This window comes from Somniosus microcephalus, chromosome 4 (assembly GCF_052327205.1).
Source record: "Somniosus microcephalus isolate GS21.2 chromosome 4, FLI_Smic_1.0, whole genome shotgun sequence".
In the NCBI taxonomy this organism is placed as follows: Eukaryota; Metazoa; Chordata; class Chondrichthyes; order Squaliformes; family Somniosidae; genus Somniosus; species Somniosus microcephalus.
Genome location: NC_140990.1, coordinates 14,856,430 through 14,879,964, shown reverse-complemented (window position 1 = coordinate 14,879,964; position 23,535 = coordinate 14,856,430). Strand labels below are relative to the sequence as shown.

Here is a 23,535-nt window from a genome sequence, read left to right as displayed (position 1 = left end):
CATGTGGAGCTGAGCCCCACACATGGAGCAGATAGACTCCCTCTCACCAGGGCTCAGTGGAACCTACCCTCTCATGTGGAGCTGAGCCCCACACATGGAGCAGATAGACTCCCTCTCACCAGGGCTCAGTGGAACCTACCCTCCCATGTGGAGCTGTGCCCCACACACGGAGCAGATAGACTCCCTCTCACCGGGGCTCAGTGGAACCTACTCTCCCATGTGGAGCTGAGCACCACACATGGAGCAGATAGACTCCCTCTCAATGGGGCTCGGTGGAACCTATCCTCCCATGTGGAGCTGAGCGACACGGCGCAGATAGACTCCCTCTCACCGGGGCTCGGTGGAACCTACCCTCCCATGTGGAGCTGAGCCCCACACACGGAGCAGATTGACTCCCTCTCACCAGGGCTCGGTGGAACCTACCCTCCCATGTGGAGCTGATCAACACGGAGCAGATAGACTCCCTCTCACCGGGGCTCGGTGGAACCTACCCTCCCACGTGGAGCTGAGCGACACGGAGCAGATAGACTCCCTCTCACCGGGGCCCGGTGGAACCTACCCTCCCATGTGGAGCTGAGCGACACGGAGCAGATAGACTCCCTCTCACCGGGGCTCAGTGGAACCTAACCTCCCATGTGGAGCTGAGCCCCACACACGGAGCAGATAGACTCCCTCTCACCGGGGCTCAGTGGAACCTACCCTCCCATGTGGAGCTGAGCCCCCCACACGGAGCAGATAGACCCCCTCTCACCGGGGCTCGGTGGAACCTACCCTCCCATGTGGAGCTGAGTGACACGGAGCAGATAGACTCCCTCTCACTGGGGCTCGGTGGAACCTACCCTCCCATGTGGAGCTGAGTCCCACACACTGAGCAGATAGACTCCCTCTCACCGGGACTCGGTGGAACCTACCCTCCCATGTGGAGCTGAGCGACATGGAGCAGATAGACTCCCTCTCACCGGGGCTCAGTGGAACCTACTCTCCCACGTGGAGCTGAGCGACACGGAGCAGATAGACCCCCTCTCACCGGGGTGTGTGTGTATGTCAGGCCAGGGCAGGTGCCTGGGCTCCAGGCCATCCCACTGCCTGGGCCCAAACAGGAGCCTGCATCCCAGGCTGCCCTGGCACTCCAGCTGGAAAGTGAGGCCCGGGTTATAGGGTAGTACCGTTGCTGTTTTGACGGGGCGGGGGTCGGGGGGGGGGGGGCGATCCCCTGTTTGGCTTTGCAGTTAGTCCCTTAACACTTGTCTTCAGACACTACCCGTCTCTGCTGAGCATCCTGTCGTCCATCATAGCCCGAGAGCAAAATCGCCGAGTCGTGGACAATGTGTGTGGGGCTGTGTCCCGCATGATGATGACGAATCTTGCAGGCGTTCCCGTGGAACAGGTACTTGCGCACTTCCTCGGTATGCCCAGTCAGCCATTGCCTAGATATTGAGTGGCACAAACCCAGGTTCTCTGTCCTGCCTTGTGCTGATCCCTGCTGGGGAAGGATCTGATTGGCGTACGCGAGCTGGGGCTTCTGCCTTTGATCATCGACCCAGGGCGCCTGTGCCGGAGTAGGGTACACCACTACGATGCCCTTCCTGGTTGAACAGCCCCGCAGCACTCACCGTCTAGCCTGGCAGATGGCCACTTGGGTGAGCTGCCGGAGGAATCGTACCCCGACACAGGGCCGTGCCATCAGGAGAGCACAGGTTCAAGGAGAATGTCAGAGAGCCAACAGTTCCAAACCTGCCAACATTCTCCACCCATTGCAGTAGTTCCTGTTCATGTGAGTCCCGCAAAGTCCCCAGCATGAGAGCAGAAAAAAAGGTGGTTTTCTTAAGTCCGCTTTTCCTATCGACACTTCCTGCACTCGAGTAGTAACAGGCCCTCGGGATTTGCCACTTCCATATTTGATTGTTGCTTTGAGGCACAGTTCAGCTTTCAGACATGGGCCACGTGCGCAGTGACCTCAGCAAGGCCCGCTCTTTTTCCCACTTTCTGTCGCTCGGAAAGCTTCAGACTAGGAAGGCCCAGGCCTCGTCAGGCCACAAGAACTTACTGACCTTCTCTTGCTTTGTTTTGAAAGGTATTTCCTGTCCTGGTCCGTTCGCTTCCACTGAAGGAGGACTTTGAAGAAAATGTTACAGTGTTTAACTGCATCACCTTTATGTACAAAAACAACCCCGATCAGGTAGGGCACCCAGGCAGCAGCAAGCCTAAACCTGTCTTGGAAATTACAATTCAGATCACGTTATTATACACTTAGAAAGCTCAGTATGAATTTGCTTACTTTTGTAAAAGAAATTCGCATTTCAAGACGTGAATCATTTCTAGCCCATTAATACACGCTGTAATAGGATCTATAGACTGCAGTGTAAACACCCATCAGTACACAGTGTAATAGGGTCTGTAGACTACAGTGTAAACACCCATCAGTACATGGTGTAATAGGGTCTACAGACTGCAGTGTAAACACCCATCAGTACACAGTGTAATAGGGTCTACAGACTGCAGTGTAAACACCCATCAGTACTTGGTGTACCAGCATCAGCATATAGGTACCAACGATATAGGTAAAAACCGGGATGAGGTCCTAAAAGCTGAATATAGGGAGTTAGGAGGTAAATTAAAAAATAGGACCTCAAAGGTAGTAATCTCAGGATTGCTACCAGTGCCATGTGCTAGTCAGAGTAGAAATAGAAGGATATTTCAGATGAATATGTGGCTAGAGGAATGGTGCAAGGGGGAGGGATTCAAATTCCTGGGACATTGGAACCGGTTCTGGGGGAGGTGGAACCAGTACAAAACGGATGGTTTGTACCTGGGCGGGACCGGAACCGATGTCCTAGGATAAGTGTTTGCTAGTGCTGTGGGGGAGGGTTTAAACTAAAATGGCAGGGGGTTGGGAACCTGTGCAGGGAGACAGAGGAAAGGGAAACGAGGATAGAAGCAAAAGACAGGAAGGAGAAAAGCAGAAGTGGCAGTCATAGAGTAATCAAGGGTTTAAATAATAGTAAATAATAATTCAAAAAGGTCTAAGAGTGTTAAAAAAAACAAGCCTGAAGGCTTTGTGTCTTAATGCAAGGAGCATTTGTAATAAGGTGGATGAATTAGCTGCGCAAATAGATGTAAACGGATATGATATGATTGGGATTACGGAAATATGGCTCCAGGGTGACCAGGGCTGGGAACTCAACATCCAGGGGTATTCAGGAAAGACAGGCAAAAAGGTAAAGGAGGTGGGGTAGCATTGCTGGTTAAAGAGGAGATTAACACAATTGTAAGGAAGGATATTAGCTCTGATGATGTAGAATCTGTATGGGTAGAGCTGAGAAATACCAAGGGACAAAAAACATTAGTGGGAGTTGTATACAGACCCCCAAACAGTAATGTGGAGGTTGGGGATGGCATTAAATGAGAAATTAGAAACGTGTGCAATAAGGGCACAGCAATTATCATGGGTGACTTTAATTTACATATAGATTGGGCTAACCAAATTAGTAACAATACTGTGCAGGAGGAATTCCTGGAGTGTATACGGGATGGTTTCCTGGACCAATATGTCGAGGAACCAACTAGAGATCAGGCCATCTTAGACTACCACAGAAACCACAGAAACCCCACAGTGCAGATAGAGGCCATTTCGGCCCATCGAGCCTGCACCGACACATATCCCACCCGATCCCCATAACCCCTACACCAACACATATCCCACCCTATCCCCGTAACCCCACGTATTTAATCCCCCTAACACTAAGGGTCAATTTATCATAGCCAATCAACCTAACCCGCACATCTTTGGACTGTGGGAGGAAACCGGAGCACCCGGAGAAAACCCACGCAAACACGGGGAGAATGTGCAAACTCCACACAGACAGTCACCCGAGGCCGGATTCGAACCCAGGTCCCTGGCGCTGTGAGACAACAGTGCTAACCACTATGCCACCGTATTATGTAATGAGAAAGGAATAATTAACAATCTTGTTGTGCGAGGCCCCTTGGGGCGTAGCGATCATAATATGATAGAATTCTTCATTAAGATGGAGAGTGAAGTATTTGACTCAGAGACTGGGGTCCTGAATGTAAAAAAAGGAAACTATGATGGTATGAGACGCGAGTTGGGTAGGATTGATTGGGGAATGTTACTCAAAGGGTTGACGGTGGATAGGCAATGGCAAACATTTAAAGATCGCATAGATGAACTACAGAATTTGTTCATCCCTGTTTGACATAAAAATAAAACAAAAAAGGTGACTCAACCGTGGCTAACAAGGGAAATTAGGGATAGCATAAGATCCAAGGAGAGGACATATAAATTGGCCAGAAAAAGCAGTAAACCTGAGTATTGGGAGCAGTTTAGGATTCAACAAAGGAGGACAAAGGGATTAATTAAGAGGGGGATAATAGAGTATGAGAGTAAGCTTGCAGGGAACATAAAAACTGACTGTAAAAGCTTTTATAGATATGTGAAGAGAAAAAGATTGGCAAAGTCAAGCGTAGGTCCCTTGCAGTCAGAATCGGGGGAAATTATAATGGGGAACAAAGAAATGGCAGACCAATTAAATACATACTTTGGTTTTGTCTTCAAAAAGGAAGACACAAATAACCTCCCAGAGATGTCGGGGAACATAGGATCTAATGAGAGGGAGGAACTGAAAGAAATCAGTATTTGTAGGGAAATGGTGTTCGGGAAATTGATGGGATTGAAGGCTGATAAATCCCCAGGGCCTGATAATCTACATCCTAGGGTACTCAAGGAAGTGGCCCTAGAAATAGTAGATGCATTGCTGGTCATCTTCCAAAATTCTACAGACTCTGGAACAGTTCCCATGGATTGGAGGTTAGCTAATGTTACCCCACTATTCAAAAACGTGGTAGAGAGAAAACGGGGAATTATAGACCGGTAAGCCTGACGTCGGTTGTGGGGAAAATGCTGGAGTCCATTATAAAAGATGTAATAGCAGAGCACTTGGAAAACAGTGACAGGATCGGACAAAGTCAACATGGATTTACAAAAGGTAAATCGTGCTTGACTAATCTTCTGGAATTTTTTGAGGATGTAACTGGTAAAATAGATAAGGAGAACCAGTGAATGTGGTGTATTTGGACTTTCAGAAGGCTTTCAATAAAGTCCTGCATAAGAGATTAGCGTGTAAAGTTCAGGCACATGGAATTGGGGGCAACTCGATAGAGAACTGGTTGGCAGACAGGAAGCAAAGAGTTGGAATAAACGGATCTTTTTCCGAGTGGCAGGCAGTGACTAGTGGGGTACCGCAGGGATCGGTGCTAGGACCCCAGCTAGTCACAATATATATTAATGATCTTGACGAGGGAACTAGATGTAATATCTCCAAGTTTGCAGAAGACACAAAGCTGGGTGGGTGTGTGCTGTGAGGAGGATGCCGAGAAACTCCAGTATGATTTGGACAGGTTGGGTGATTGGGCAGAAGCATGGCAGATGCAGTATAATGTGGATAAATGCGAGGTTATCCACTTTGGTGGCAAAAACAGGAAGGCAGATTATTATCTAAACGGCAATAGATTGGGAGAAGGGGAAGTGAAACGAGACCTGAGTGTCCTTGTGCACCAGTCGCTGAAGGTAAGCATGTAGGTGCAGCAGGCGGTTAAGAAGGCAAATGGTATGTTGGCCTTTGTAGTGAGAGGGTTTGAGTACAGGAACAAGGATGTCTTGCTGCAGTTGTACAGGGCCTTGGTGAGACCACACCTGGAGTATTGTGTGCAGTTTTGGTCACGTTATCTGAGGAAGGATGTTCTTGCCATGGAGGGAGTGCAGTGAAGATTCACTAGACTGATACCTGGGATGGCAGGAATGACGTACAAGGAGAGATTGGGTCGATTGGGCTTATACTCGCTGGAGTTTAGAAGAATGAGAGGATATCTCATTGAAACTTATAAAATTCTAACAGGACTAGACAGACTAGATGCAGGAAGGATGTTCCCGATGGCGGGGGAGTCCAGAACCAGGGGTCACAGTCTAAGGATAAGGGGTGTAATAGGGTCTATAGACTGCAGTGTAAACATCCATCAGTACACAGTGTAATAGGGTCTATAGACTGCAGTGTAAACACCCATCAGTACACGGTGTAATAGGGTCTATAGGCTGCAGTGTAAACACCCATCAGTACACGGTGTAATAGGGTCTATAGGCTGCAGTGTAAACACCCATCAGTACACGGTGTAATAGGGTCTATAGGCTGCAGTGTAAACACCCATCAGTACACGGTGTAATAGGGTCTATAGACTGCAGTGTAAACACCCATCAGTACACGGTGTAATAGGGTCTATAGACTGCAGTGTAAACACCCATCAGTACACGGTGTAATAGGGTCTATAGACTGCAGTGTAAACACCCATCAGTACAAGGTGTAATAGGGTCTATAGACTGCAGTGTAAACACCCATCAGTACACAGTGTAATAGGGTCTATAGACTGCAGTGTAAACACCCATCAGTACACGGTGTAATAGGGTCTATAGACTGCAGTGTAAACACCCATCAGTACACGGTGTAATAGGGTCTATAGACTGCAGTGTAAACACCCATCAGTACACGGTGTAATAGGGTCTATAGACTGCAGTGTAAACACCCATCAGTACACGGTGTAATAGGGTCTATAGACTGCAGTGTAAACACCCATCAGTACACGGTGTAATAGTGTCTATAGACTGCAGTGTAAACACCCATCAGTACACACTAATAGGATGTCTCGGCTGTTGTGTCCGTTTGAAGCATTGCGTTTCCGATTCACAACTACCAATTTGTAACATAAAATGGAGGGTGATGAAGGAGAACATGGCTCTTGGTTGAAAGCACTCCATCTTTATTCCACTAAATCTGCTTATTAATCTTTCTGATTTGCAGGTTATTCGACATTTGCAACAATTGCTGGCTATTTTTGGTGAAGTGATCGGAACAGAACAGGTCAAAGAAGGTAAGTGTGATTCGCTTCTTAATAAGGTTTATGCCCTTTAAGTGGCTGAAAATATGCCACTTGCCTATCATACTGATGTACTGTAGGCTGTAATGAGCTCATGTGTCCACCATGTACCTCAGTAATACACTCTCATATACCAACTTGTACCTCAGTAATACACTCTCACATACCAACTTGTACCTCAGTAATACATTCTCATATACCAACTTGTACCTCAGTAATACACTCATATACCAACTTGTACCTCAGTAATACACTCTCATATACCAACTTGTACCTCAGTAATACACTCTCACATACCAACTTGTACCTCGGTAATACACTCTCATATACCAACTTGTACCTCAGTAATACACTCTCCTATACCAACTTGTACCTCCTGTAATACACTCTCATATACCAACTTGTACCTCAGTAATACACACTCCTATACCAACTTGTACCTCCAGTAATACACTCTCCTATACCAACTTGTACCTCTGTAATACACTCTCACAGACCAACTTGTACCTCTGTAATACACTCTCACATACCAACTTGTACCTCAGTAATACACTCTCACATACCAACTTGTACCTCAGTAATACACTCTCACAGACCAACTTGTACCTCAGTAATACACTCTCATATACCAACTTGTACCTCAGTAATACGCTCTCACATACCAACTTGTACCTCAGTAATACACTCTCACATACCAACTTGTACATCTGTAATACACTCTCACATACCAACTTGTACCTCAGTAATACACTCTCATATACCAACTTGTACCTCAGTAATACACTCTCACAGACCAACTTGTACCTCAGTAATACACTCTCACATACCAACTTGTACATCTGTAATACACTCTCACATACCAACTTGTACCTCAGTAATACACTCTCATATACCAACTTGTACCTCAGTAATACACTCTCACAGACCAACTTGTACCTCAGTAATACACTCTCACATACCAACTTGTACCTCAGTAATACACTCTCACATACCAACTTGTACCTCAGTAATACACTCTCGTATACCAACTTGTACCTCAGTAATACACTCTCATATACCAACTTGTACCTCAGTAATACACTCTCACATACCAACTTGTACCTCAGTAATACACTCTCACAGACCAACTTGTACCTCAGTAATACACTCTCACATACCAACTTGTACCTCAGTAATACACTCTCACATACCAACTTGTACCTCCTGTAATACACTCTCATATACCAACTTGTACCTCAGTAACACACTCTCACAGATCACAAAAACACAGAAGATAGGAGCAGGAATAGGCCATTCGGCCCCTCGAGCCCATCAACATATACCTCAATAATATACTCTCTCAGACCAATTGTACCTCAGTAATACACTCTCACATACTAACTTGCACCTCAGTAATACACACTCATATCCCAACTTGTACCTCAGTAATACACTCTCACATACCAACTTGTACCTCAGCAATACACTCTCACATACCAACTTGTACCTCAGTAATACACTTTCACAGACCAACTTGTACCTCAGTAATACACTCTCACAGACCAACTTGTACCTCAGTAATACTCTCATATACCAACTTGTACCTCAGTAATACACTCTCACATACCAACTTGTACCTCCTGTAATACACTCTCATATACCAACTTGTACCTCAGTAACACACTCTCACATACCAACTTGTACCTCAGTAATACACTCTCACATACCAACTTGTACCTCAGTAATACACTCTCATATACCAACTTGTACCTCAGTAATACACGCTCACATACCAACTTGTACCTCAGTAATACACTTTCACAGACCAACTTGTACCTCAGTAATACACTCTCATATACCAACTTGTACCTCAGTAATACACTCTCATATACCAACTTGTACCTCAGTAATACACTCTCATATACCAACTTGTACCTCAGTAATACACTCATATACCAACTTGTACCTCGGTAATACACTCTCATATACCAACTTGTACCTCAGTAATACACTCTCCTATACCAACTTGTACCTCCAGTAATACACTCTCCGATACCAACTTGTACCTCTGTAATACACTCTCACATACCAACTTGTACCTCAGTAATACACTCTCACAGACCAACTTGTACCTCAGTAATACACTCTCATATACCAACTTGTCCCTCAGTAATACGCTCTCACATACCAACTTGTACCTCAGTAATACACTCTCACAGACCAACTTGTACCTCAATAATACACTCTCACATACCAACTTGTACCTCAGTAATACACTCTCACATACCAACTTGTACCTCAGTAATACACTCTCACATACCAACTTGTACCTCAGTAATACACTCTCACATACCAACTTGTACCTCAGTAATACACTCTCACATACCAACTTGTACCTCAGTAATACACTCTCACATACCAACTTGTACCTCAGTAATACACTCTCATATACCAACTTGTACCTCAGTAATACACTCTCACATACCAACTTGTACCTCAGTAATGGTCTCTTGTGTACCATCATGTCCAGTAGTCATGCACTGTCATGTACCCATGCAGCAATAAGTGTTAAAAGATCTCCTGTATTTAATACAGAAAGCCAGAATGCCTTGGTGATGATGTTGAAGGATATCCCACAGCGATTCCCCCAGGAATTCCAGTCTGCCCTGATGGCAATTCCTCAAGAAGCTGCCCAGAAACTCTCTGCTGTGGTGTCCTCCTGAGGTATGAAGCTATTAAAGTTTTATAAGTATAAAGTTTGGAATATTGGCTCCAAGTTCCCATAGATAGGTCCTCGAGTCTGGGACCTGGGGTCAAATCCTGTTTAGACAGGGTCAGTGAAGGTCTCCTCTCTGTGTTGGGGGATGGTTGGGTCTTTCCTATTAAGTAAATATCTCCTCCCTCTGACAGATTCAGGTGCTCTCAGTACTGACCCTCTGACAGTGCAGCGATCCGACAGCGCAGCATATCATCAGTACTGATCCTCCGACAGTGCTGCGCTCCCTCAGTATTGTCCCTCCGACATTGTGGCACTCCCTCAGTACTGCCCCTCCGACAGTGCGGCGCTCCCTCAGTACTGCCCCTCCGACAGTGCAGCACCTCCTCAGTACTGACCCTCCAACAGTGCAGCGCTCCTTCAGTACTGCCCCTCCGACAGTGCAGCGCTCCCTTGGTACTGCACCTCCGACAGTGCAGCGCTCCCTCAGTACTGCACCTCCGACAGTGCAGCACATCCTCGGTACTGACCCTCCGACAGTGCAACACTCCCTCAGTACTGACCCTCCGACAGTGCAACACTCCCTCAGTACTGACCCTCTGACAGTGCAGCGCTCCCTCAGTACTGACCCTCCGACAGTGCGGCACTCCCTCAGTACTGACCCTCCGACAGTGCAGCGCTCCCTCAGTACTGACCCTCCGACCGTGCAACGCTCCCTCGGTTCTGACCCTCCGACCGTGCAACACTCCCTCGGTACTGACCCTCTGACAGTGCAGCAAATCCTCAGTTTCTGGCACCAGGGGTGTTTCTGCCCTGCATTATGTGCTTGCACCATCTTCTGACTCGGGCGAGGGTGCTGCCACGGAGCCGCGGCTGACACCATTTGGGCCGAATGGTCTGTTTCTGTGCTGTACACTCTGTAACCTGATGTTTTCTCTCTCTCCTCTCTCTAGTTCACACTTGTTGCGATTGACTTAAAGACCCAACATACCCAGTATTTCTCTGCAGTCAGACACACTACGAAGTCACGGAAAAATCCACTGTGATGGGCAGTGACTGGGAGCGTCACTGTTTGGAGCTCCCTGAGCGTGTCTCCGCGTGGAAAGTATGAAGCAAAATGGTTAATGCTCCTTTCGGGGAGGTTTTGAACAGACTTTTAACAGTTCCGAGGAACACGTTGCCACAGTTTCTTGGTTGTGTGTTTTTTTTGACCCCTGTTGCTAACAAGGGGCAATTTATTGTGTTTTCCTACCAAGGAAGGGAGTGTTTCGAGACCGATTTTGTGGAATGAAATTTTTTGTGGTTTGTGAAGATATTCTTGAGTTGAAATTAATAAAAGCCAACAAAAGAAGGTTCTGTTGGCTCTGGAGTGTTTTCTGTTATGATGTTGATCAAAGCCCTGCCTAGTACTCTTTTACTGACCCTTCTGATCCCCACACAAAAGGTCATGGGCCTCTTGGACAAACTCAAAATAGCCTGAGCCACCGAATCTGCCGTCAACTTCACTCATTAACATTTCTCTCTCTCTCTGCCTCTATTCATTCTCTCTCTCTCTCTCTCTCTCTCTCACTTTCTTTGTCTCTTCTCTCTTTTTCTCTCTCCATAGCTCTCTGTCTCTCTCTCCGTCTCTCTGTCACTGTGTCTGTGCTGTCTCTCTCCCTCTCTGTCTCTCACCAGCGCCAGCAGAGACTAAGGGAGGGAGTCACAGCACCAGCAGGGTCTGTTTCTGTGTGTATGTGTGTGTATACTAGAATTATTGAATAATGGCACAAAAGGAGGCCATTTGGCCCATCGCGTCTGTGTCGGCTCTTTTGAAGAGCCAGTCCAATTAGTCCCGCTCTTTCCCCATATCCCTGCAATTTTTTCTCCTTCAAGTATCTATCCCATTCCCTTTTGAAGGCTACTATTGAATCTGTATCCATCACGCTTTCAGGCAGTGTATTTCAAATCCTAACTACTCGCTGCTTCAAAAAGGTCCCACATAAGAGATTAGCGTGTAAAATTAAGGCACATGGGATTGGGGGCAAGGTATTGACTTGGATAGAGAACTGGTTGGCAGACAGAAAGCAAAGAGTTGGAATAAACGGGTCTTTTACCGAGTGGCAGGCAGTGACTAGTGGGGTACTGCAGGGATCGGTCCTTGGACCCCAGCTATTCACAATATATATTAATGATCTGGACGAGGGAACTAGATGTAATATCTCCAAGTTTGCAGACGACACAAAGCTGGGTGGGCGTGTGTGCTGTGAGGAGGATGCCGAGAAACTCCACTATGATTTGGACAGGTTTGGTGATTGGGCAGATGCAATATAACGTGGATAAATGCGAGGTTATCCACTTTGGCGTCAAAAACTGGAAGGCAGATTATTATCTAAATGGCAATAGATTGGGAGAAGGGGAAGTGCAACGAGACCGGGGCGTCCTTGTGCACCAGTCGCTGAAGGTAAGCATACAGGTGCAGCAGGCGGTTAAGAAGGCAAATGGTATGTTGGCCTTCGTAGCGAGAGGATTCGAGTTCAGGAACAAGGATGTCTTGCTGCAGTTGTACAGGGCCTTGGTGAGACCACACCTTGAGTATTGTGTGCCGTTTTGGTCGCCTTATCTGAGGAAGGATGTTCTTGCCATGGAGAGAGTGCAGCGAAGATTCACCAGACTGATACCTGGGATGGCAGGAATGACGTGTGAGGAGAGATTGGGTCGATTGGGCTTGTACTCGCTGGAGTTTAGAAGAATGAGAGGGGATCTCATCGAAACTTATAAAATTCTAACAGGACTAGACAGACTAGATGCTGGAAGGATGTTCCCGATGGTCAGGGAGTCCAGAACCAGGGGTCACAGTCTAAGGATAAGGGGTAAGCCATTTAGGACAGAGATGAGGAGGAATTTCTTCACCAGAGAGTGGTGAACCTGTGGAATTCTCTGCCAAAGAAGGCAGTAGAGGCCAATTCATTAAATATATTCAAGAAGGAGTTGGATATATTTCTTAAGGCTGAAGGGATCAAGGGATATGGAGAGAAGGCAGGAACAGGGTACTGAATTTGGATGATCAGCCATGATCTCATTGAATGGCGGAGCAGGCTCGAGGGGCCGAATGGCTTACTCCTGCTCCTGTTTTCTATGTTTATGTAAAAACCTTTTCCTCATGTCGCCTGTGGTTCTTTTGCCAATCACCTTAAAATTGTGCCCTCTGGTTATTGACCGTCCAGCCTGTCTGTGTCTCCGTCTGTCTGTGAGTGTGTGTGTGTGTGTATGTCTGTCTGTGTGTTTCTATAATTGTGTCTGTTTGTTTTTCCATCTGTATGTGTCTGTGTATCTGCATGTCTGTCTATCTGTGAGAGTGTGGGTGTCTGTGTGTGTCTGTCTCTCTGTGCCTGTCCTTGTGTGTGTCTGTCTCTGTTTGTGTGTGTGTGTGTGCCTGTGTCTATCTGTGTGTGTCGATCTGTATGTGTGCCTATCTGTGTCTGTGTGTCTGTCTGCCTGTGTGTCTGTCTGCCTGTGTGTGTGTCTATCTGTGTGTGGTCTATCTGCGTGTGTGTCTATCTCTGTGTCTGTGTGTCTATCAATGTGTCTGCCTGTGCCTATCCGTGTCTGTGTGTCTTATCTGTCTGTCTATCTATCTGTGTGTGTATGTCTGCCTGTGTCTATCTGTGTGTGTCTCTGCCTGTGTCTTATCTGTGTGTCTCTGCCTGTGTCTTATCTGTGTGTCTGTCTATGTGTGTGTGTGTGTCTGCCTGTGCTTATCTGTGTGTCCCGGTCTGGCTGTGTGTGTGTCCCGGTCTGCCTGTGTGTCTATCTCTGTGTCTGTGTGTCTATCAAGGTGTCTGCCTGTGCCTATCCGTGTCTGTGTGTCTGTCTGTCTCTGTCTATCTATCTGTGTGTGTATGTCTGCCTGTGCTTATCTGTGTGTGTCCCGGTCGGTCTGTGTGCGTGCCTCCCGGTCGGTCTGTGTGCGCGCCTCCCGGTCGGTCTGTGTGCGCGCCTCCCGGTCGGTCTGTGTGCGCGCCTCCCGGTCGGTCTGTGTGCGCGCCTCCCGGTCGGTCTGTGTGCGCGCCTCCCGGTCGGTCTGTGTGCGCGCCTCCCGGTCGGTCTGTGTGCGCGCCTCCCGGTCGGTCTGTGTGCGCGCCTCCCGGTCGGTCTGTGTGCGCGCCTCCCGGTCGGTCTGTGTGCGCGCCTCCCGGTCGGTCTGTGTGCGCGCCTCCCGGTCGGTCTGTGTGCGCGCCTCCCGGTCGGTCTGTGTGCGCGCCTCCCGGTCGGTCTGTGTGCGCGCCTCCCGGTCGGTCTGTGTGCGCGCCTCCCGGTCGGTCTGTGTGCGCGCCTCCCGGTCGGTCTGTGTGCGCGCCTCCCGGTCGGTCTGTGTGCGCGCCTCCCGGTCGGTCTGTGTGCGCGCCTCCCGGTCGGTCTGTGTGCGCGCCTCCCGGTCGGTCTGTGTGCGCGCCTCCCGGTCGGTCTGTGTGCGCGCCTCCCGGTCGGTCTGTGTGCGCGCCTCCCGGTCGGTCTGTGTGCGCGCCTCCCGGTCGGTCTGTGTGCGCGCCTCCCGGTCGGTCTGTGTGCGCGCCTCCCGGTCGGTCTGTGTGCGCGCCTCCCGGTCGGTCTGTGTGCGCGCCTCCCGGTCGGTCTGTGTGCGCGCCTCCCGGTCGGTCTGTGTGCGCGCCTCCCGGTCGGTCTGTGTGCGCGCCTCCCGGTCGGTCTGTGTGCGCGCCTCCCGGTCGGTCTGTGTGCGCGCCTCCCGGTCGGTCTGTGTGCGCGCCTCCCGGTCGGTCTGTGTGCGCGCCTCCCGGTCGGTCTGTGTGCGCGCCTCCCGGTCGGTCTGTGTGCGCGCCTCCCGGTCGGTCTGTGTGCGCGCCTCCCGGTCGGTCTGTGTGCGCGCCTCCCGGTCGGTCTGTGTGCGCGCCTCCCGGTCGGTCTGTGTGCGCGCCTCCCGGTCGGTCTGTGTGCGCGCCTCCCGGTCGGTCTGTGTGCGCGCCTCCCGGTCGGTCTGTGTGCGCGCCTCCCGGTCGGTCTGTGTGCGCGCCTCCCGGTCGGTCTGTGTGCGCGCCTCCCGGTCGGTCTGTCTATCTGTGTGTGTGCAGTTGCAGACCCAATCTCTGAGGCAGTGCCTCGGAACCGAGGATGACTTGCTTCCACATTAAAAATGAGTTCTCAGGTGACTGATGAGTCCAATGCGGGACCTGCAGTCTCTGTCACAGGTGGGGCAGACGGTGGTTGAAGGGGCGGGTGGGTGGGGTGCTTGGGTTGACGTGCGCTCCTTGCGCTGCCTGCGCTTGGCTTCCGCTTGCTCCCAGCGAAGAGACTCGAGGTGTTCGGCGCCTTCCCGGATGCCTCTCCTCCACTTTGTGCGGTCTTGGGCCAGGGATTCCCAGGTGTCGGTGGGGATGTTACACTTTTCCAAGGAGGCTTTGAGGGTGTCCTTGAAGCGTTTCCTCTGCCCACCTGGGGCTCTCTTGCTGTGCCGGAGCTCCGAATAGAGCGCTTGTTTTGGGAGTCTCGTATCGGGCATGCGGACAATGCGACCCGTCCATCGGAGCTGATTGAGCATGGTCAAAGCTTCGATGCTGGGGATGTTGGCCTGAGCAAGAACACTGACGTTGGTGCGCCTATCCTGCCAATGGATTTGCAGGATCTTGCGGAGGCAGCGCTGGTGGTACCTCTCCTGTGCTTTGAGGTGCCTGCTGTACATGGTCCATGTCTCTGAGGCATACAGCAGGGCGGGTATCACTGCTGCTCTGTAGACCATGAGCTTAGTGCCGGTTTGAGGTCCTGGTCTTCAAACACTCTCTTCCTCAGGCGACCGAAGGCTGCACTGGCACACTGAAGGCGGTGTTGGACTTCGTCGTCGACGTCTGCCCTTGTTGACAGTAGGCTCCCAAGGTATGAAAAGTGGTCCACATTGTCCAAGGCCTTGTCGTGGATTTTGATAATCGGGGGGGGGCGGCAGCACTGTGTGGCGGGGGGCAAGTTGGTAGAGGACCTTTGTCTTACGGATGTTTAGTGTAAGGCCCATGCTCTCGTATGCTTAGGTGAAGGTATTTATGATGGTTTGGAGTTCGACCTCCGAGTGAACGCAGACGCAAGATGGCAATACAATACTGTGCCACTAGATGGCAATACAAACCTACTTTACCGTGTCACTGCTGCAGCGAGTCTGACCATACTGTGTCTCAAACAGTGTCATGGGATGGGGGGGGGGGCGGTCGAAGGTAATTCTTACCAATAAAGACCAGCTGCTCTATGCAGTGAGGCGCCTGTGAAGTATCTTGGGACGTTGTTAGTACGTTAAAGGCGCTGTATAAATGCAAGTTGTTGCACAGAAGCTGCCGATCCAGAGGCTCGTACATTTTGTATATGTAACGTTATCCCATCCATCCATGTAGGGAAACTCTGCAGCCAATTTACGCACAGCAAGATCCCGCAAACAGCAATGTGATTATGACCAGATCATCTGTTTTTTAGTGTTGGTTGAGGGATACATATTGGCCCCAGGACACTGGGGGGAGGTCACCCCTGCCACCACCACTCCCTGCTCTTCATCCAATAATAGTGGCTGTGGGATCTTGTACATCTACCTGAGAGGACAGACAGGGCCCTTGATTTTAACATCTCAGTCCGAAAGACGACACCTCCAACAGTGCAGCACTCCCTCAGTACTGCCCCTCCGACAGTGCGGCGCTCCCTCTGTACTGCCCCTCCGACAGTGCGGCGCTCCCTCTGTACTGCCCCTCCGACAGTGCGGCGCTGCCTCAGTACTGCCCCTCCGACAGCGCGGCGCTGCCTCAGTACTGCCCCTCCGACAGCGCGGCGCTCCCTCAGTACTGCCCCTCCGACAGCGCGGCGCTCCCTCAATACTGCCCCTCCGACAGCGCGGCGCTCCCTCAGTACTGCCCCTCCGACAGCGCGGCGCTCCCTCAGTACTGCCCCTCCGACAGCGCGGCGCTCCCTCAGTACTGCCCCTCCGACAGCGCGGCGCTCCCTCAGTACTGCCCCTCCGACAGCGCGGCGCTCCCTCAGTACTGCCCCTCCGACAGCGCGGCGCTCCCTCAGTACTGCCCCTCCGACAGCGCGGCGCTCCCACAGTTTCTGGCACCAGGGGAGAGTCGGCCCTGGATTATGGGGCTCGAGTCTGTGGACCCCACGACCTCCTCACTCTGGGATAAAGAGGGGTTAGCGCTGCCTCCTCTTGCTCATCAAAAACAAACGGTCGTCTTGTTTTTGTGCGCGTGCAGCTCGCGGAGGGTTAAAGCCAGGACTGCAGAGCCAGAGAGATGTAATCGAGCGTTTCGGTGCTTCGCAGATTAATATCTCATCAAACTCTATTGTTTTTTTTTGCTTCACACCAGCCAGGGTGCTCGTGCGTTTTTTTTTCAATTAGATGTCTGCCAGACCGCGTTGCCTAGGCGATGGATCATCTCTGCTCCGTCCCCAGGGGGCGGGGGGGGCGGTGGGGAGGAGTGTGGTGGAGAGGTAGAGGCTTCCGCCTCTGACCCGCCTACTCGTTGTTGCTGGAGCGCTTTTAAACCCGTTAACTGCTCGCTGTCCCACAGCTCAGAGCCTCCCGGCCCGCCATTTTAAAACTCTGGGATCTTACTATGCACAAATTGGGTTTGGGGTGGGGAGGGGGGCTCGAACCCACAACCCTTCTGGTGTTTTCATTCACCCTGGTCCTACTCCGCAACCCCTCTGCCCCACTTCCTCCCCACTTCTCTTCCGTTCACAAGCACAAGCAGCCTTCTCTCTGCCTCCTCTGTATGCAGCAAGCAACAAGGCCCGTTGCCATGGCTACGCAGGCCTGCTTCAAATGGACATGGTTTGTGATTAGAGATCTGTAGTAGAGCGGGGTAAGGAAAAGAGGGGGGCAGCTCTCTCTCTCTCTCCCCGCTTCTCTCTCTCTCTCTCTCTCTCTCCCCCCGCTTCTCTCTCTCTCTCTCTCCGCTTCTCTCTCTCTCTCTCTCCCCGCTTCTCTCTCTCTCCCGCCTCTCTCTCTCTCTCTCTCTCTCTCTCCCCGCCTCTCTCTCTCTCTCTCCCCGCTTCTCTCTCTCTCCCCGCTTCTCTCTCTCTCTCTCTCTCTCTCTCTCTCTCTCCCCGCTTCTCTCTCTCCCCGCTTCTCTCTCTTCCCCGCTTCTCTCTCTCTCTCTCTCTCTCCCCGCTTCTCTCTCTCCCCGCTTCTCTCTCTCTCTCTCTCTCTCCCCGCTTCTCTCTCTCTCCCCGCTTCTCTCTCTCTCTCTCTCTCTCTCTCCCCGCTTCTCTCTCTCTCTCCCTCCCCGCTTCTCTCTCTCTCTCTCCCCGCTTCTCAATTCAATTCAATTCAATTCAATTCAATTCAAATGCTTTATTGGCATGAAAGTTTACAGAGAACCATATTGCCAAAGCTTACATAGCAAAAAGGTACAGTTTTCCAACATTCTGTAGGTGTCAATCGATTTGACATTTGTTGGGTACATACAATATTACTTTTAAACAATATTAATTTTAAACAGTCTTTCTACTTCATTTGGTACGTTCAATATTAATTTTAAACAGTCTTACTTTTAAACAGTCCTCAGGTTGTGACATGTTGTTACATATTTGGCCCCAAGGTATGGTCTGTCTCCTTCTCCCAGGACTAATCTCAATTTTGACAGGTCATCCAGTTCCTTGAAATCTGGGGTTGTTTGGCTTAGCTTGTTGAATAATATGTTTCTTGATGTGTTGAATTTTTCGCATTTTAGGAGGAAATGCATTTCTGTTTCAACCTCGCCGGCCAGACATTGATCGCATATTCTATTCTCTCTAGGCTGCCAGGATTTCTTGTATCTGCCTTTTTCAATTTCCAGTTGGTGGTCGCTTAGTCTGTACCTGGTGAGGGTCTGTCTCTGTTTTGTGTCTCTGATGGTCGTGAGGTAGTCTGCCAGTTTATATTCTCTTTTTAGGGCCCGGTAACATTCTAATCTGCTTTGGCTTTCGGTTATTTTGTTCCAATGTTCCAGGTAGGCTTCTTTGCATTGTTTAATGATTTGGTTCACTCGGATTGGTGTTTGGACGGCTGTGTTGGTCTGGGGCTGGTCAGGGTCCGGCTGAGTACTTAGTTTCAGTAGCAGCTGACTCAGGGGACTCTTTTCTGGGTTTAGCTCTTGGGTCTGAAAGGCTTTGAAATGAAGGGTGTCTGGGGAGCTAGATTTGAGGTGATTTAGGAAGTTTAGTGCTCGTTTTTGGATGTTTATTATCAGTGGGTATCTGCCTAGTTCGGCTCTGCATGCATTTGTTGGCGTTTTTCTTTGGGTGCGAAGGATGCTTCGGCAGAATTCTGCATGTAGGGCTTCTATTGTGTGTTTTTCCCATTTAGTGTAGCTTTGGTGATTTAGCGGGCCCCATACTTCACTACCGTACAGTGCAATGGGCAGGATTATGCTGTCAAATATTTTGAGCCAGATTTTGATTGGGATTTGGATGTTGTAGAATTTTCTTTTTATTGCATATAGGGCTCTTCGGGCTTTTTCTTTTAGTGCATTCACTGCTATGCTGAAGCTCCCTGATGCTGTAATAGTTAGACCAAGGTAGGTGTAGCTCATAGTGTGTCCTATAGTGGTATCACTGAGGGTAAACTGGTATTTGGTTTCCTGACATCTGGGCCTTTTTTGAAAAATCATGATGTTGGTTTTCTTTAGATTTACTGTTAGAGCCCAATTTTGGCAGTATTTGTCGAGTAGGTCTAGTTGTTGCTGTAATCCCTGTTCTGTGGGGGACAGCAGAACCAGGTCGTCCGCATAGAACAGGGATTTCACTTCTCCATCAAGGAGATGGAGACCTGGTGACTCGCTTTGCTCCAGCATGTCTGCTAATTCATTTATGTATATGTTGAACAGGGTCGGGCTCAAATTGCAGCCCTGCCGGACGCCTCTTCTCTGGGTGAAGAAATCGGTGCGTTTGTCTCCAATTTTGACCCCGCATTTGTTTTTCAGATACATTGATTTAATAAGGTCATAGACTTTGTCCCCTATTCCACACTGAAGAAGTTTATAATAGAGCCCTTCGTGCCATATAGAGTCAAAGGCTTTCTTGAAGTCGATGAAACAGGCGAATATTTTCCCATTTTTTGTTTGGTGTATATGTTTTTCAATGGCATTTTTGCATTCGTGGTCAAACCATTTCTTATTTTTATTTTGTCTTTTGTGACGCTTCCTCTTCTGTTTCACGAGGTCGGCTTTTACAGCTGCCTCATGGAAGATCATATTTATATCCTCTATGGCCATGTTTACACCATCTCTGGTGATCTCATATAGATTTTCTTTAAATTTAGAAATTTTACTTGTGAGATCAGGTGAATTTAGTGCTGTGATGAATTTATCTCCACTGTCTGGGGCCCATCTGTATGTCTGGTTTATTTTATGTAGCTTACTGGGTTCCTTTTTTGTGTCTGTAGTTTGGGCAGAAAGTTTAAGGTACACATTTATTTGGTTATGGTCTGAGAGGGGGGATTGCTGCCTGACAGTGAATGCGTTGATATCGCAGGGGTCCAGGTCAGTGATTGTATAATCCACCACACTAGACCCAAGAGTTGAGGAATATGTGAGTCTCCCTAAGGAGTCCCCTCTGAACCTACCGTTAACTATGTACAGGCCTAAGGCTCGGCAGAGTTGCACTACCTCCCTACCGCTTTTATTTATTTCACAATCGAGGTTGTTCCGGTTTGCGATGGCTGGTGTGACATATAGAGGGGTCTGGCCAAACACATGGTTGTTGCCCTGTGGGTCTATGAAGTCAGGTTCACATCCGGTCCTTGCATTTAGGTCCCCACATAGTAGCACCTTTCCTTGGGCCTGGAAATGGCTGATTTCCATGTGGAGAGTGTCAAATATCTCCTCTTCAAAATATGGCGATTCTATTGGAGGTATGTAGATCGCACATAAGTAAACATCGTTTTTTGCTATTCCTATATTTTTATCTAATTTTAGCCATACGTGTGATTTTCCCTGTTTTATCGGTGAGATGTGTTTGTTCAGTTCTCCTTTATACCACACCAGGATTCCCCCGGAGGTTCTGCCCTTGCGTGTCTTAGTGTTCTTTACTGAGGGCACAATGATTTCATGGTACATTGGAGGACAGTGGGTCGGCATGTCCTTTTGGCACCATGTTTCTGTTAACACAATTATATCAATGTCTTTTATAGCTTTTAGGAATTCAGGGTCTGTACTCTTCATCCCAAAAGTTGAGGAGCGGAGACCCTGGATATTCCAGCAGCTTATGTGGAAAGAACGCATTTATATAGTTCAAAAAAAACGAAATAAAATGGACCTATTTTGTGGGATGAGTGTGGAAACACTATTTTCTGTAATGCTAAATGATGATTTAGTATAAATTTCATGAGGCATGCACATATAGCTATCTAATAATAGTAATAATAATGATAAGATAACAATAATGATAAAGATAAATAACAATATTAATAATTTAGTGCATTCCTCTCCGGCTTTCTATCAGGCTGTTCATCATCGTCATGATCTTTCTCAGTTCTTGGTCTACAGTCTGTGGTCTAGAGGGGGGTCTTGGGTCAGGTATAAAAGCACGGTTCTGTTGTTGGTTTTGTATAGGGGGGTGGGGGACATTGGTGGTCCTGTTTGGGTTACGGCTCCCAATGGTAGAGGGGGTGGGAGGGCTGCGTCTTTTGGCAGTGTTTATGAGGTTTCTTGCGAAGACCCACATCCGCTGTTTGAGTAGATGTATTTCGTCATAGAGGTCCCTTGTGTTGATGTTTGGATGATGGGCCAGGTAGACGTTGGGGAAGACAGAACATCTCGTGTCGATCTCCCTGTTGGTGTTGTGGATTATATAGGCTGGGGTGTCCTTTCTGGGCAGTAGTGTGGAGATCACGATCCGCGCCTCGGGGAATTCCTTGCTGGCCTTTTCCGCCATCCTGCTCACCGCCCTAGCAGTGCCTTCCTGTCGGGTGCGTAGGTCGTTTGTGCCTGTGTGGATCACAAGCCATTTGGGGCTTCCAAGGGATTCTTTGTTCAGGATCTTCATTGCATGGTCTGTGTTGCTGCACCATTTTTTCAGGACTTGATGACCTGGGAACAGCCTCTGGGGGTCCAGAAACTTTCCGTTGGAGTCGGTCAGCAGGACCGCCTGAGGGGCTGGTTTTTCAGACTGGGTAGCAGTAGTCTGGGCAGGACTCGACTGATGGCTGGTTGTTGGTTGGGTTTCTGGGATATGTTGTGTGGCAGGAGCAGGGTTTGAGGCTTTCGGTGTGTCCTCGTGTGGGGGGGCATCTGACGGGTTCTGTGTCCCTGTGTGTGAGGACTGGGTAGCGGTAGTCTGGGCAGGACTCGACTGAGGGCTGGTTGTTGGCTGGGTTTCTGGGATAAGCTGTGTGGCAGGAGTGGGGTTTGTGGCTTTCGGTGTGTCCTCGTGTGGGGTGGCATCCGACGGGTTCTCTGTCCTTGTGTGTGTTGTTTTTTGGACCTTAAGAGGTTTGTGTTGCCTGCTGAGCCTTTCTACGGCCTCCATCGTTTTGTTTAGCTGGGTATGGAGTTCTTTGATCTTATTTCTTTGTTCCTCTACGGTCTTTCTCAGCTTGTGGATGGTGGACTCGTTTTCCGTTTTCAGCTGTTTGAGTTCCTCCGTCCAGTTCTTGGCCTGTGTTTCTCTGTATTCGTTGAATTCGAGTTCTAGTTTGGACAGACTCTCTTTCAGCAGTTTGTTTGCGTTGAGAGGTGTGGGAGGGGTGGAGATGGTCAGGGAGGTGTGTGTCTCTGCTGGACTCTCTTCTTCCTCCGCTTGGCTCTCATCATCCTCTGTTCGACTCTCTTTTGCCTCCTGTCCATTGGTCCTATTTGTGTCTGCCTTAGTTTTCAACTGGGGGAATTCCTTTTCGAAGGAGTCCAGATTTTCTACATTCCCCTGTATCATGATCTTTCCTTTTTTGTTGTAGTAGCTTATGGTTAGCAGGGGGTCATCTTTATCTAGATTTCCATCTTTACATATTTTCAGTCTGCCTCCACTGCCAATACCTTCGCTGGAGACGTATGCGTAGTATTTTTGTAAAGTCTCCTTCCATGAGGGAACGGAGTCGGTGTAGAATATGAGGTTGTTCTTCGTCTTAATCCCTTTGTGTGTGGTATAGTCAACGTAGAGGACCTCTGGGTTACTTTTTAGTGTTATGTCCTTGTGTTTTTCCTTTGCTTTATTTTTTGTGCATTGCTCAGGATATTTCATTTCCCTGCTCATTGTAGTCGTTTGTTTTGTCTCAGGCAGATAACTTTTTTTCTCTTTTTTGTGTCGTGTTCCACCTTATCCCACTTTTAGGTCCAAAATTGAGAGTTTTTCAGGGGTTCATCTTTGATATAGCTGCTCTTAAAAGTTTCTCTCTCTCTCTCTCACAGGTTCCTGGTTCGGGTTGTTTATCGTTTCTCTCGGGTTTCTTTTCCTTTTTTCTCGCGGGTTTGTTGTTCTTTTTCTAGGTTAATTAAATTTAGGTAGATCTAGGTAAAGCTTTTTTCCTCCGGACCCGGAGTTTTCCTCTCTCTCCTCGCGTCGGTCTCAGGCTGTTTCTGCCCTGGTCCCAGCCTCTCGGATCGGCTGTGCTGTCCCGGCCCGGTGTTTGTCCGAGTTTCTCCGACCCCGGAGTTTCTCGGGTTTCAGGCCTCGGGCTTGCTCGCTCTCCGGGCTTCTGCCCTGGTCCCAGCCTCTCGTATCGGCTGTGCTGTCCCGGCCCGGTGTTTGTCCGAGTTTCTCCGACCCCGGAGTTTCTCGGTTTCAGGCCCCGGGCTTGCTCTCTCTCCGGGCTTCTGCCCTGGTCCCAGCCCCTCGGCTCGGCTGTGCAGTCCCGGCCCGGCCCGGTGTTTGTCCGAGTTTCTCCGACCTCGGAGTTTCTCGGGTTTCAGGCCCTGGGCTTGCTCGCTCTCCAGGCCCGACAGTCCCGACCC

At 49.3% G+C, this 23,535-nt stretch overlaps 1 protein-coding gene across 1 annotated transcript in view; it reads left to right on the top strand.

Moving 5' to 3' along the window:
- Nucleotides 1-10,995, top strand: part of ipo4 (importin 4) — a 147,580-nt gene extending 136,585 nt beyond the window's left edge. Inside the window, exons 27-31 of the mRNA XM_085984404.1 lie at nt 1,255-1,387; nt 2,075-2,179; nt 6,870-6,939; nt 9,520-9,648; nt 10,594-10,995. Of these exons, the coding sequence (XP_085840530.1) occupies nt 1,255-1,387; nt 2,075-2,179; nt 6,870-6,939; nt 9,520-9,647 (436 nt within the window). The 3' untranslated portion in view covers nt 9,648; nt 10,594-10,995. The remainder of the gene's footprint in view (nt 1-1,254; nt 1,388-2,074; nt 2,180-6,869; nt 6,940-9,519; nt 9,649-10,593) is intronic.
- Nucleotides 10,996-23,535: the final 12,540 nt, after the last annotated feature.